The sequence below is a fragment of the Myotis yumanensis genome, unplaced genomic scaffold, assembly GCF_028538775.1.
Source record: "Myotis yumanensis isolate MYYU_CA2020_CCGP unplaced genomic scaffold, mMyoYum1.0.hap1 SCAF_2, whole genome shotgun sequence".
In the NCBI taxonomy this organism is placed as follows: domain Eukaryota; kingdom Metazoa; phylum Chordata; class Mammalia; order Chiroptera; family Vespertilionidae; genus Myotis; species Myotis yumanensis.
The window spans coordinates 196,173,153-196,187,945 of record NW_027223753.1 but is presented as its reverse complement, the minus strand read 5'-3'; the positions used below and the strand labels follow the sequence as shown (position 1 = coordinate 196,187,945).

General features: G+C 36.1%; 1 protein-coding gene across 1 annotated transcript in view; it reads left to right on the top strand.

Moving 5' to 3' along the window:
* TIPARP (TCDD inducible poly(ADP-ribose) polymerase) overlaps window positions 1-12,395 on the top strand; it is a 29,809-nt gene extending 17,414 nt beyond the window's left edge. Inside the window, exons 3-6 of the mRNA XM_070406931.1 lie at window positions 1,963-2,131; window positions 4,092-4,252; window positions 9,442-9,720; window positions 10,394-12,395. Coding sequence (XP_070263032.1) covers window positions 1,963-2,131; window positions 4,092-4,252; window positions 9,442-9,720; window positions 10,394-10,841 — 1,057 coding nt within the window. The 3' untranslated portion in view covers window positions 10,842-12,395. The remainder of the gene's footprint in view (window positions 1-1,962; window positions 2,132-4,091; window positions 4,253-9,441; window positions 9,721-10,393) is intronic.
* The last annotated feature ends 2,398 nt before the right edge of the window (window positions 12,396-14,793 follow it).

Here is a 14,793-nt window from a genome sequence, read left to right as displayed (position 1 = left end):
TCTTTTTTTAATAATCCTCACCCAAGGATATTTTTCCATTGATGTTTAGAGAGAGTGGAAGGGAGAGGGAGAGACAGAAACACTGATGTGAGAGAGACACACCGATTGGTTGCCTCCCGCATGCCCCCAACCAGGGCTGGGAGCCTGCAACTGAGGTATATGCCCTTGACTGGAATTGAACCCAGGACCCTTCGGTCCCTGGACCAACACTCTATACACTGAGCCCAACCGGCTAGGGCTACCATAATTGTTTTAAACAAAGCAGTGTCCAAACGTTATTTTAAAATACACTTTATTGTCTTATTCTCATTTTACCATTAAAATTATATGTTCTTTTTAAGACCTTGTCTTAACTAGTTTGTACTGTTTCTGAGAAAGAAATTAAGGATTTTGGAAGCTCTTTGGGAATTTTTAAAGACCATACTGTTTTTTACAAGTTATGTGCTTCATGGCACTGTCATTTGGGTTTATGACTTGAGTCTTTGTGTGTGTGGTTTGTTTGTTTTTAATATAGAAGCTGATTTCACTAATTGTGAACATTGGGATGGTGGGTGAAAAATAGATTTACTTTCCCTGACATTTGTCAGGGGTATTTATTGAGAGATGTTAACAGGTATTCATGGGAGAAAGGGAGAGCATTGTCATAGGTTTGGAAGAATACTTTATAGTCCTTATCATGGTACTTCAATGTCTACCTTAGTAAATTAAAGGGACTGAGGAGTGGCCACAGTATATAAATTGTTTAATTTTATAAAACCACTTTTTTTCAAACATTTGACTGCAGAATGCTTTTTGCACAGAATACCTAGTAACAGTCCTTGAAACATGTTTTTTAAGGGCAGAGTTTAGGAAGTATTGCACTAACCAACAAAACCCATAGGTCAAAAGTAATACCCTTTTCAAAATCCCAACTTACAACAAGGAAATAATTATTGGGCATATCTGTCCAGACATCTGGATTTCACATGAGCCAGTCTTCCTGAGTGCCACTGGATTTGGAGTATCCTGTGTGTCATAGACATCTGTTTAGAAATCTGTGGTGGAAAAGGGTGGAAGTACATCTCTGATATTATTTTATGATATATTTAACACTTCGTTTTCTTAGGAAAATTTTGAAACATACAAAAAAAGAAAGAAGAGCAATGAACTGTTTATCAGTTACTGAAAATAATGGTTCAGATATTTTAGACACTAAATGAAGTTCCATTTAAAAAGAAACAAATATTTTAATTGGACCACCCTTTATAAAATGAATTTCTTAAGTGGTTCTGATTCATGCAGTGGATATTTTCCTAAGCAGTATTCAGATGTTTTACAAAGTGCTGATACAGCAGCAGCAGACCAGATAACAAAAATGACAAAAATAATCTCATAGCTAAACCTCATAATCAAATCATTTTTCTCTTCATGTTTTGCCAACTCTTTTTTCATCCACAGGATAAAAAGTAATATTGATGGTGTGTAGATTAGCAGTACTGACCTTCTGGAGTCATTTTCTTTTCCCTTCTTTTGTTCCCCCCCTGTCTCATCAGACAGTATTGTGTATTCCTACTTGTCTTAGGTAAACTTGATGTCTCTGAAAAACACAACAAACCAAAACAAGAGAAGTTTCTTTTGTTTCTCTGTCTTCTTTGTCAGTGTCATCCTGAGTCTGACTCTCTGATTGGCTGACACCAGGGTTTGGCTCATTCCACTGTGGTGGGGAGGGTAAGATTCTGTTGATTACCAGGTCAATGATGGTGTGGGATATAATCAATTCTACCATAACTCCATGGCCTGGAGATTTTTGTGTAGGAAATGGGGAAACAATCAATAATGCTCTTTACTCCGAATAAGACCACTTTTAAAAATTTACAACATATGCTATATTAGTTATTTTTAATATCCAATAAGATGTTTAAATATTTCTATTTTTTTAAATGTATTAATATTAACAAATCCTTTTTTCTTGGGTCTTTTTAGAGGACAAGAATTTTGGGCAGATTTGAATGCCATGAATGTGTATGAAACAACTGAATTTGACCAACTACGAAGGCTGTCCACACCACCCTCTAGCAATGTCAATGCTATTTACCACACAGTCTGGAAATTCTTCTGTAGGGACCACTTTGGATGGAGAGAGTATCCTGAGGTATTTAAAGGACTTTTAAATCCCCAAAAGTACATTTAAATTTTTTTGTCTTTCATTGTTCTTTTGTTCTTCCTTTCTAACAATGACTACACAGAACTACAAATCAGAGCTTCTGGTTATAAAATTCAGTCTTGTTGGTATAAGTTACACTTTTCTCTCTTGATTTTTCTAAAAATGTATTTTTTTTCCCATTAAATCCCTGGAATCCATAAGTAGAATACCTCTATTATTAGAGAGATAAAATGTTTCCCAGTATCTTATATTATGGAGAAAAAGTATTTAGAGTTGTAAGTACTCAGACTCAGAGCAGTTTTTAGCGTAATTTTAATGAGGTGAGTACTGGTGTAACTTTTGGTTGTATCTGGCTCTTGGGCTCATGGTGATTAGATCATGTGTTGTGCTTAGCATTTCAGAAGTATAGTGGGAAACAATCACTCTTAGGCCTCTGAAAGAAGTATTGAAAATGTTCATTGAGCTGTGGTCAGGCACATTAGTCATTTAAAATTGTATCAAATGGCCCTGATCGGTTTGGCTCAGTGGATGGAGCGTTGGCCTGCGGACTGAAGGGTCCCAGGTTTGGTTCCGGTCAGGGGCATGTGCCTTAGTTGCGGACACATCCCCAGTGGGGGGTGTGCAGGGGGCGGCTGATCAATGTTTCTCTCTCATCGATGTTTCTAACTCTCTCTCCCTCTCCCTTCCTCTCTGTAAAAAATCAATAAAATATATTTTTTAAAAATTGTATCAAATGTGCACATGCATCCTTAGTTTAAGGTGGTAAGAATAGCTTATCACGAAGCAAAATTTTAAAATAGTGATGGTTTATTTGCCTCTAAATGAGAATTCCAAGTCAAGTTTAAACACCCTGAAATGGACTTTAGAGATTAATTTCGCATTCCAAAGATCTGACTTCAATTTGATCAAATTTCCAGCATACAAAAAGGGCAAACTAACTTAACTACCTTAGGTTTTCTTTTAAGGCAATAACTAAAGAAAATGACATAGTATTTTAATTGCTATAAAACACAATATTGAATTAAAATTTTGACTCTCATTTAAGTAATCACTAGTATCTAATGCCTTCCAAAGAGAACAAGAGGCTATTTAAAAAGTATTCTCAGAATACTTGGACTGTCCCCTCGTTTGTCCTCTCAAAGATTTTTTAGGTTTGGAATTTATTTATTTGAACACTACCATCGTTAATCCTCTTCTGAAAATTCCCTTAAGAAATATAAAAAATCTCTTTCCCTCTTCCGGGGATGGTGTCCTCAGGCATTCAGAATAGTTCAGTGTTTGACACACTGTCCTACAATGCAGCCTCTAACAAAACTAGACTGTCCTGAACCCCTGCTATTTGTTTACCTTTATACCAAGAAGGTTGGGAAAGCACCAAAATCTGCATGTGGCCTGTGTCCTGGCCAGCTTCACAGAGTTTGTGCTGTGAGACCTAAAGTCGTAATAAGGTTGTCTAAAATGAGAAAACGTGCTAGCAGGACCACCAGTGTCCAGGAGCAAAAAAAAAAAAAAATCATTGTGAAAGTGTTGAAAGCACTAGCACAGAATGAGAAAACTAAATTTTTTTAAAAATGAAGCTTTTTTTTTGAGTAAAACAATTAGAAGGCTAAATTGAAAAAGAAAAAAAGAATATTTAGGACATTGTTAAGGCCTCAAAATAGAATAGAGTAGTTCCCTGGGCCTCACATGTTTCTTAAGGTGGAAATCTGTGTTCTTCTAAACAAGGACCATCTTTCTACCCTGTATCTTTGCTCCAAAAAAGAAAGGAAAAAAATTTCTATGTATAAAGGGAATTAATTTGACTCACTTTACTTTATTGAAACTCTTCTGATATTAACAGCAAGGTTAACTATGTGTGGCTTTAGTAACATTAATAGTTTTTATATTTCATAGTGATTGTATATTAACTTGCTTTTTTTTTTCTTACCTTCTGTTTACTACTCCATAGACTGTTATTCGATTGATTGAAGAAGCAAACTCTCGGGGTCTGAAAGAGGTCCGATTTATGATGTGGAACAATCACTACATTCTCCACAACTCATTTTTCAGGAGAGAAATAAAAAGGAGACCCCTCTTCCGCTCCTGTTTTATATTGCTTCCATATTTACAGTAAGTGTCCAGTGAAAAGTCTCATTTTTCTCTGATTTTACGTTAATGTACAACTGTATGCCAAAGAGAAAAAAAAAATAACTAACTTGGTTATTACCTCTAGAATGTGAAATTCTAAGTTATTCTTTGGGCTTAATTTTTCAAAAAATAGAATTTAGATAAGATATAGTTAGCCCGAAACTAAAAGAGTGAGTATTGTATTAAATTTTTTAAATGAAAGCACAGTAGAATTAACATTTTTTCACAACTAAAAGTAATTATACCTGGAATAAGGCAAAATTTGCATATGCCGCCTTCATGCAAGATTGAGTTTTCTGATGATACGCCTCTGTGTTATGGGACTACTTCCCAGTCCCGGTAAACTACCAGGTCAAGTAGGGAGAAACCTTCAAGGTGATTTTTTCCATTCTTCTTCCTTGAATGCATTTGCATGGGAAGAATTCACCTTTTCAAATAATTTACATTTTCATTTGCTAAGTAAGGCCCATCCTCCTATAATACTCACTAAAATTACTTGTGGCACTTTTAGGTTGAGACTGAACTCATCCTTCTGAATTATAGGTGAGCTCTTTCATTTTCCCAAGTGCCATTTCTTCTTTCCCTGTCTAGATAGCCCACTCACACATCTTTGTAGATGTGAAAAGATGGGGTACATTGCCATTTGCATAGCCATCTGTGAAAGTGAGTATCTTAAGGGAAATCTTTATATACTCTAGTCAGATATACTGTATATAGAGCCTGATTTTTAAAATGATACTAGATTTACTTGGTTTTATGAACTTTAGAGGTTAGAGTAATATTGGTTGGTCCCTTCTGATCTTTGAGATGAAGATGCTCTTTTTATATTCTTAATAGTAGTTGTTTTTTTTTTTTTAATATCAAGCCCAAACTGTGTTTTTCCCAGATCATTATGACGGAACCTTAATGATTCTAATTCTGAGATTGCAAAGGGAACATTCAAACAAAATAGAAACAAATAAAAATCCATGAAATTCTCAGGATCCAAAAGTACTGTGTAATAAGTCCAATTTTAGAAATATTTATTTGCTTGGGTAAATGTGTACTTTCTTTCTTGTCCAAGTGTGAAAAATTTTACCTTGTCTAGTTTTTTAAATTAGAAATTAATAAAAATGCCATTTCTGTGATTTCATTAGCACAGCTGGCGATAATGTCAGTGTCCAGTAGTTAAGAACACATCGTCATCCTAGTGAGATGGTGGAACTCATTAGTGAGAACAGCGCCTTGGCATGCTGAGCCAGTTGAGTGAGATGTAGCTTCTGTGTGAGAGTAAGAATGCTCATTCAAGTGCTACATTATTGAGGGACTTTCATAGAATGGTGAAAATTTGTTTTGATCCTAAGACAAGTAATTATGAAATGCTACCTCCTCTCCCCCTTTTAAAACCTAAGCTTGTTTTGTAAAAGTATAAACTATTATATAAGCATTAGAATTAATGCCACAAATATGGACTTACTATTTATAACTTAGGCTTAAAGAGAACAAAGTTCTCCCATTTTCTTTTTAAAATTTCCTATTTTAGTGTTGTCTGGAACAGTGGTAATCAGGTATAAAGTAAAAGCTTAGCAAATCAGAGATTGTGCAGACATGTCAGTGAGAAAGGAGCAAAGAAACATCAAGTTCACCAGGGTAGAATGGGTAAATGCAGCCCTTCAATTCCCATCCAACTGAGTCTGGGCCTAAGGGGTACTTGGGGAGAAAGAGGAGTGAGGTAGTTCTAAAAGCAGGTTTCAGAAAATCTGTTTCTCGGTACTAAACCTTCTGTTTACTAGTCCGTAGACTGTTATTTGATTGATTGCAGAAGCCAACTCTCAGAGTCTGAAAGATCATGATTTTAGTCAGAAAAAAAGTTTGGTGTTAGTAAATACTAAAGGTCAAAGAAAAACATAGGTGTCAAAAAAGCCACAATTATTGGGGAATCAGAGATGCCTAAGAATTGGGAAAGCCTAGAGTAGGGAGGTAGTAAGATGATTGGAGAGGGAGGCTGACTTAATTCACGAATTTCCTGCAAACTTAGCTCTTTAAATGAGGGTTTCCCTGCTCCTTTTTTTTCTTCTAGTTTTATTTATAATCGACAAACAACACTGTAAGTTTAAGGTGTACAGCATAATGACTTGACATATGTATATATTACAAAATGATTACCACAGTAAGTTTAGTTAAATCCATCACCTCAAAGTTACAAAAAAGTTTTTTTCCTTGTGCTTGCTCTTTTTTCATGGGGCTGATAAAAAGGAGCTTATTCTTGAATATTCTTAGAATACTTGTGCTGAGGTTGCATAAAAGCAAACAAATCTCAGGTTTAGAGGTTTGTGAGTTCATTTCAGCTGAAAAGACATCTATTCCATGCAATCACCTCATGGTTATGAGAAGACCTGATACAGTTTCTTTGGCTTCTCCTCCCAAAAGGATAAAATGAATTAGTTTTTGGTTCATTACTGAAGTTGGGTTAGGAAACCTCTTTCAAAAATATGACAAGGGAGGGTGAAGGTGAGTGGTAAAAGGTGACCTTGGATTCTGAAAGTCCATTCGTGAGAGGTCCTTGAGTACGAGTTCCTTACCCACCAGCTTTGCCTCCCTAAAGGAGACTGGTGCAGCACTGTAAAGCACACAGTATGTCTTTGGAAAACTTATGAGCTGACTACAAGCTCAGCATTCTCAGAAAATAAAGCCACATTTCTAAGTGTGCTTGGAATATACATATTTTAACCCATGTCAACTAGATTGTATAACTCCATCAGACATATCTATATGCATTTTTATGTTTTAGCCCAATTAGGACGTTGGCTTGTTAAAAGTAAGCATCTATTGATGGGAATGGGTGCTGACTAGATATATATGATCTAATTTAGTATCTTAGGATGGATGAGACTTAGTTACACAGGCCATCTTCAGGTATGTGTGAGTAAATAATAGACCCTATCCCCTCTGAAAAAGGAAAAGATAGGTTTGAAACGTCTATTTTATGGAACTGTTGTGTTTTTGTTAAGAGAGGAATGGTATTAGAAAGAAAGAAGCAGTGTCCTCTATTGTTAGTGCCACGTTTTCAATAGAGTTGCAACAGCCTAAAAACCTGTTTTGGGCAGAGTGCTTGGGAAGAATCTTACCCTCTTCCCTCAACACAGAAACCTCTGTTGCTAACTTCAACCCCTGATAATATTGAAAAACCTGGTGTGCTTGGATTTACCCTCTTTGCAGAGGAGCTTATATTCTGTGTTTCCTGCCATCCTCCAGAATTGTGATGGCTTTTAAGGAGTTATAGACTTTTCAGAATCTGATTAAAACAGTGATGCCTTGCTCCAGAAATATGTACCAGTGAATGCAGGTTCTGGAGGGATCTATCAAAGCTTGGTGAAAATGCTCCAGATGCCAAGAACTGTTGTGCCTTCTGTCATAAAAGTTGGAGAAACCAGCACTCCTTTAAATCTGCCCCTGAACTTCAAAGCACCTGGGGGATACAGGGAGTTTGAGGCAGGTTAAATCAAAGGCACAGCTTGAAGTGGTGGGGATTAAAGAAGGGAGTTGTGCCTCTATTAATTGTTAGCTTCTTATCAAGTCATCTCTTAAAAGGCAAAAGACTGTGTGAGGTGGTGGTAGTGGTGTTAGTGGGAGCCGAGTTCTAATCCTGATATCCATCACTTTCAAGCCTTGTTTGCATATATTGGGGGAAATGGAAAAATATGTACTCTTTCCATTTCTACATATTTCACATATGCACTTAGAAACTAGGTAGACCTTGATTAAAATCCTGTCTCTGGTCTTTGCTGGCTCTGCTAGCAATTTTTTAATTTGAAAAGTAGGGACAAGCAAACCATCTTGCAGGATGGTTATGACAGGGATAATATATATAAAATGCCTGGTTTGTAGTATGTGCCTAGTATAAGGTGGCGATGATTATTAGGAGGAGGAGGATGAGATACGCGCTGGAGATTAGATGCATGTTCACCCACAGTTGTAACCTGTGTCGAAAAACTCTTGGAAAATTTCACTTTCCTAATCTATTTGGCAGACTTGTTGCTTCCTTGTGATCACTACATGCTGATGAATGTTACAGTACCCTAAACCTGAATCTGGGACTTAGGGTCAGGATTTCCTCTCTCTCTGCTTCTTCCTTTTTGCTCTGTTTTGAAAATGGTCAAGAAATGTGATTTGAATTTAAGCATTTAATCAGGCAGGAATAAGTGAGCAAGTTGCTGCTTATCTAAATTCATCTTTCAAATTCATCTGAATTTAAAGGTTGAAGAATATGCATTCTGGTCTCTAGAGCTTAAAGTAATTAGAGCCATCACCCCTAAAGTTGTAAAATTTGAATAGTATTGGTGGGGTTTTTTGTTGTTGTATGTGATACTGAAAAATGAAGCAAATTCGAAATGTCAGCTTTCAATGCCCATGCTATGATTTTTGTTTGTCTTTATAAAAATTATAAAGTTTAAGGTTTTTATTTTTAATATTTTGTGTCTTCTCTCTGTAAGCTTCCTCTTTTCTACTGCCTCACTTTTTTCTCCCCCTTATTCTGCTCTCCTTACCCCACATAGATGTTAATAATGATATGTTTCCTATTTAGTACAGCAAAGTTTGAAGAACACATATAAATTATCACTACTCCCTTGAAACAAAGTTTTTTTAACTATATAGGCAAAAGAGGAATCCAGGATTCAAAAAGTAAAGATATATATGGCCCTGACTGGTTTGGCTCAGTGGATAGAGTGTCGGCCTGCAGACTCAAGGGTCCTAGGTTCGATTCCAGTCAAGGCATGTACCTTGGTTGCGGGGCACATCCCCAGTAGGAGGTGTGCAGGAGGCAGCTGATCGATGTTTCTCTCTCATCGATGTTTCTAACTCTCTATCTCTCTCCCTTCCTCTCTGTAAAAAATCAATAAAATATATTTTTAAAAAAAGATATTTATAAATTTGTTCTTGTTTGCTTACCTTGCAACAGTATATTCTGTAGTTTTTCCCACAAACAGGAGGCCAGGAGGAAACAAATATATCTGTATAAAGGCAGTTTTTGTTCTAAGATTTCTTTTGTCTTTAATCAATAGCATTTTATATATTGTTTTTTAAACAAGCTTTTAAGCTATACAGATTATAATATTAGGTATTGCTATAGTGTATTCTAATGTGAAATGTTCTGAGTGGTTGACGTTGACATTTCTTCTTCTCCCTTCTAGGACACTTGGTGGTGTTCCCACGCAGGCTCCTTCACCTCTCGAAGCAACCTCATCATCACAAATCATCTGCCCAGATGGGGTCACCTCAGCAAACTTTTACCCTGAAACTTGGGTTTATATGCATCCATCTCAGGACTTTATCCAAGTGCCTGTTTCTTCAGAGGACAAAAGTTATCGAATTATTTACAATCTTTTTCATAAGACTGTGCCTGAATTTAAATATAGAATTTTGCAAATATTGAGAGTCCAAAACCAGTTTCTTTGGGAGAAATATAAAAGGTGAGTCAGTAGTATGAAAAGTTTAAAAGAGCTTTTCTTAATATAGCTAAGGACAAGTGTGGAACCTAACAGTAAAGACTTGCATAGAAATTAATATGTTTGTGTTTTTTATATGTTAACTCTCATATAATCCTTATAACAGACCTGTAAGTAGGAGTGGAGTACTGCAGTCTACATTTTACAGGGAGGAAACTGAGTCATAGGAAAGGTTGGTAATTTGCCAAAGGACATAGAGTGAATAAGATGCTAGAATTTGGACCCTAGCAGTCTAGCACCAGAAATCTTGCTCTTAATTACTCTACTAGGCTGCCTCTCAAGTCAACAAACAAATTAATGTAGTGCAAAAGAAATACATGCAGGTTTGAGGAATCTCATAATTAAGAGGCATTAGGTTGGTGAAATTGGACAAGGAAGGCATTCTGAAAAGGTAAAATGTGAAAACTAGTTTTAAAGTGGAAGAGAAAGCATGTGAACAGTTGGTAGAGAAAAAAAGAAAGGGCTTTTGTCTGCAGTGGAAATGATAAGCTTAAACTTTTAATGTGATCATTGATAGCATTTTGCTCTTTAACATCTCTTCCCCATTGAAACCATAAGGAAGTTTATGACCACATCATGCCTTTTAAATTGATGCATACCTTCTTTCTTCTGAATTCCCTATCCACTCTTGCATTAGGAAAAAAGAATATATGAACAGAAAAATGTGTGGCCGTGACAGAATAATAAACGAGAGGCACTTATTTCATGGAACATCCCAGGATGTGGTAGATGGAATCTGCAAGCACAACTTTGACCCTCGAGTCTGTGGAAAGCATGCTACAATGTTTGGACAAGGCAGTTATTTTGCAAAGAAGGCAAGCTACTCTCATAATTTTTCTAAGAAGTCCTCCAAAGGAGTCCATTTCATGTTTCTGGCCAAAGTGCTAACTGGCAGATATACGATGGGTAGTCATGGCATGAGAAGACCTCCTCCCGTCAATCCCGGCAGTGTCACCAGTGACCTATATGACTCTTGTGTGGATAATTTCTTTGAGCCTCAGATTTTTGTCATTTTTAATGATGACCAGAGTTACCCTTATTTTGTTATTCAATATGAAGAAGTCAGTAACACTGTTTCCATTTGAAAAATCTTGGTACTGCTAAATTATTTGATATGAACTCAATCCAGCATTTGTAGCAGGTTTTGGATGGGTGGGACAGAGTGGGAAACAGCATTGGACATTAATAGGGCACTTTTAAGACCCATTTTTTTTAAGTGTTAGAAAGTAAAAAATTTTTAAAGAAAAACAAGTTTTAAAATGACCACTTACTCTTTAATTATTTACTAATTGTTGTTAGTGTACTCAGTGTGGGAAAGACTACAGATTGCCTACTCTTCATTCACACTTGTACATATAGGCAGCAATGTTATTAGAAGCATTAAAAAAAAAAAAAAGAGCCTAACTAATTGAATGTGACTTAAGCCTGGTAGAAGTTTGGCCAAATGAAATGGAAGCTGTGAACAAAGTGAGGATTTGGTATATTTACAGTGATAAAACTGACTGGAACTAGTATTATCATACATACTCCCTGTCCAAAGTGGAAAGAAATATTTCTATCAGCCAGACTGAAATGTATCACCAAACCAAAGCGTACCAATGACTTTAACTTTTGCAGAGTTTGCCTGAGAATTCAGAGTTCTGTTTAGAGGAAGTTTAAAAGAAGGAACTATTTGAAAAAATTTTGTCATCAGCAAAATTTTTCACTAGCCAGTTATATGTGATTCTCGTGTTGTTACACTTCAGCCTTGGAAAAAGTCTCTCCCATTATCATTCACTCAGTTTGAAGAAGTTGGGCAGCTAATTTGGTTAAAGCCAGTTTTGAAGATTAGGAGTATTACTTTATTTTAGAGTTCCAGAGATAGGCCCTGACAAGGTTTTAGAGAAAGCAAGTATATCTGTAAGCAAATTTATAGGGCTTATTACTGTGCTTTGCACAAAGTAGACTCTCAAAAGTATTTGCTGACTTGGAAATATTGTTAAAGGTGGTAATCCCACCCCTATGCCTGCTTTGCCAGATGCAGCTGGGTTCCCTGGCTAGCTCTGTATTTTACACTACTTAATAGAAACACAAACTTGGAAGTTGTGCTACTGGCCCAGCTGGAGCAGTGTTAGATGAATATGCTGACATCTCAGTTCAGAGAGGTAGCAGCTAGGTTTACTTTGCCTTAAGCAAAGCAAACACCTGGATTTACAAAAGTGGAAGTGGCTGTTCACAAAAGAATTCACAGAATTCCTTCAGATACGAAGCTTTTTTGAGTATTTTGTGGTCATTTCATTTACACAAAACTTTTCAGGAACTTCTGTGTTATTTAAAGCAAGATATATCTATATTGATGTCTCAGTGAATCAGTCTGTTTAAACACTTTTCAGGGCTTCCACGCCATTATTTATTTTGCTCTAGTTGATCTTGTTTGCTGCCATTGGCATGAAGCGGCCAACTGTGGCTGTTACAGTTGTTGTTTCAATTAGAACTTGTAAACCTGTGATTCCCAATCTTTTTCAAGTTAAGACACCTTACCTTTGCTTATTTGATTTTATGAAACTTGTTCCTTTTTTCTCCCTAAAGAAAAAAAAAAGCTTTATGATATATTTATTTTTTTAATAAAACTAAGCAAAAATAAAAGCTCTGGTAATTCTTTAAAACTTTTTGCTTTGGTTCCATTTAAGATAACTGAATTCAACACATAGTAGATGATCTATAAGTGACGGTTGGTTGGTTGGTTGGTTGGTTGGTTGGTTGGTTGGTTGAATGAGTGATTGAATGAGCAGAACTAATCAGAACCGGCTGCTTAAAATGTGTGCTCTGGGAATCAGCAGAAAGGATATTATCTAACAGTCGACTAAGTCACCAGAGAAGAGTGAATATTTTATTTTGCAGGTAAGTATTTGGGGCATCTTAAAAGGGACATGTTTTATATCAGCAAACAGCTATAGTGCAAAATATGAACAGGGTTGTCCCTTCCAACAGGTGCTAAAGGAAATTGAAAAAGGAATATAGAAATCTTGTCAGCTCTCAAGCACCTTAACTTTCAGCCAACTTAGTCATCTGATTGGTAAATGTGAGCATCTGGCAGTATTTAACCTCCAGTGTAATAATTTTGAAATTCCTATATAGTATTGTATGTTGTTTTATCTAAGCAAGAACTATGGAGTCAGCCCGGCCAGCATGGCTCAATGGTTGAGCATCAGCTATGAACCAGGAGGTCCCAGTTTGGTTCCTGATCAGGGTACATGTCCAGGTTGTGGGCTGTGGGCTCTATCCCCAGTGTGGGGTGTGCAGGAGGCAGCTAATCAATGAATATCTTTGATGTTTCTATTTCTTTCTCCCTCTACCTTCCTCTCTGAAATCAATACAAATATATTAAAAAAAAAAAAAACTATGGAGTCAGTCTCAATTTTATAATGGTTCCATGGATTTAAAACATACTGAAAGGCATTCAGTAAATCTTTATCCCTACTTGCCCAGCTATAATTTATACCATTTCAGAAAGTTGGAACTTGCTGTTAATTAAACTATGGTAAAGATTTCTAAAGAGAATATAGTCAACACCCAAACTGTACCTGTCAGTTTAAATCAGAGTATTTTTTTCCTCTTAAGGAAGGTAAGATGACCACAAAATGTTTCCAGTTTTTCTTCATTGGGATCAAATAGTCAAAATGCATAGAAAATTCAGTATGACACTTTTCTAACATCTAATTCACAACACTTAAGTTGCTATTATGTGATTTTTTTTTTTTTTAAATTGTAGCTTCCTCTTCTGTGTTTGACAAGTCACTTAACCTTTCATGTGGTTTCTCATCTTTGAAATAGTGTGTTTTTTCTTTTTTTTCTTTTTCAAAAGACTACAAATGAGCCCAGCTGGCGTGGCTCAGAGTTGAGCATGAATCTATGAATCAGGAGGTCACGGTTTGATTCCTGGTCATGGCACATGCCTAGATTGGGGGATCGATCCCCAATGGGGGGAGTGCAAGAGGCAGCTGATCAATGATTCTCTGACATCATTGATGTTTCTATCTATCCCTCTCCCTTCCTCTTTGAAATCAATAAAAAACGAAAAAAAGTTGCTTGCTTTAAAAATAAGTAAATAAATAAAAAGACTACAAATGATAAGAATGTTCCCACTCTGGGACCCTACAATGCAAAAATTTCTTGTAAAGTGCTATACAACTGATAGCATTTATTTACAAATTAAAAGCTAGACATTTTCCTAGAAAGGATAGTGTTGGGTTTTAAAAACAGACCCATCTAGTTTATTGATTTAGGCACTCCTTCAGGCAAGTTAAAAAAAGGAAATGAGACTTTTTTACCTTTATCTTGCTAAACTTACTCTTAAACTATCATTGTAGAAAGAAAAAGATGCTATTGAAAGGTTTCATCAGCATTGTTAGTCTTAATATATTGCTCAACTCCTTAGCATCTTTTGGGAGACTCACTTCTGAATAGAACTTTCAGGTGACAGCTCTTTTAAAGCTTTAATCTTATATGAATGGAAACATTGGTGTGTCAGAAGTATTTTCTGCTAAATTCAAGTTAGAGCAGAGGTGCCCAACCACTTTGAGGATTTCAGAATTTCACACTTAATTGTACTGAAGTGCATAATGATTAATAACATGCAAAATGACCAAAAGCTTCTATGAATTCAGTGATATTTTAAGCACATTTGTATTACTCATCACAACCATATCAACATTTGATATGGAGGATATAATCTGCAGACAACATTTGGTACTCAAATGGATTAATGGACTCCTTACAATAACTTCCACATGTTGCTAGAATTTACAGCCAACAGGCTGAAAATTACTGGGCTAGACTATTATCTATATTTAGCCTTTTATAACTATCATCTTAATTATATTCTATCTTAAAATAGCCTTAAATCAGACAGCTAAGAGTTTCAACCCAGTGTTCAAGAGCCTCTAACCCTCCTAATACTTAGGAAATCTTAGGTGACAAATTGTCATTTGGGCCCTATGTTTAGATACATCAGCTGCACTTCTAAGTGTTTCACAGTACATTGAGGACTGCCTCTAA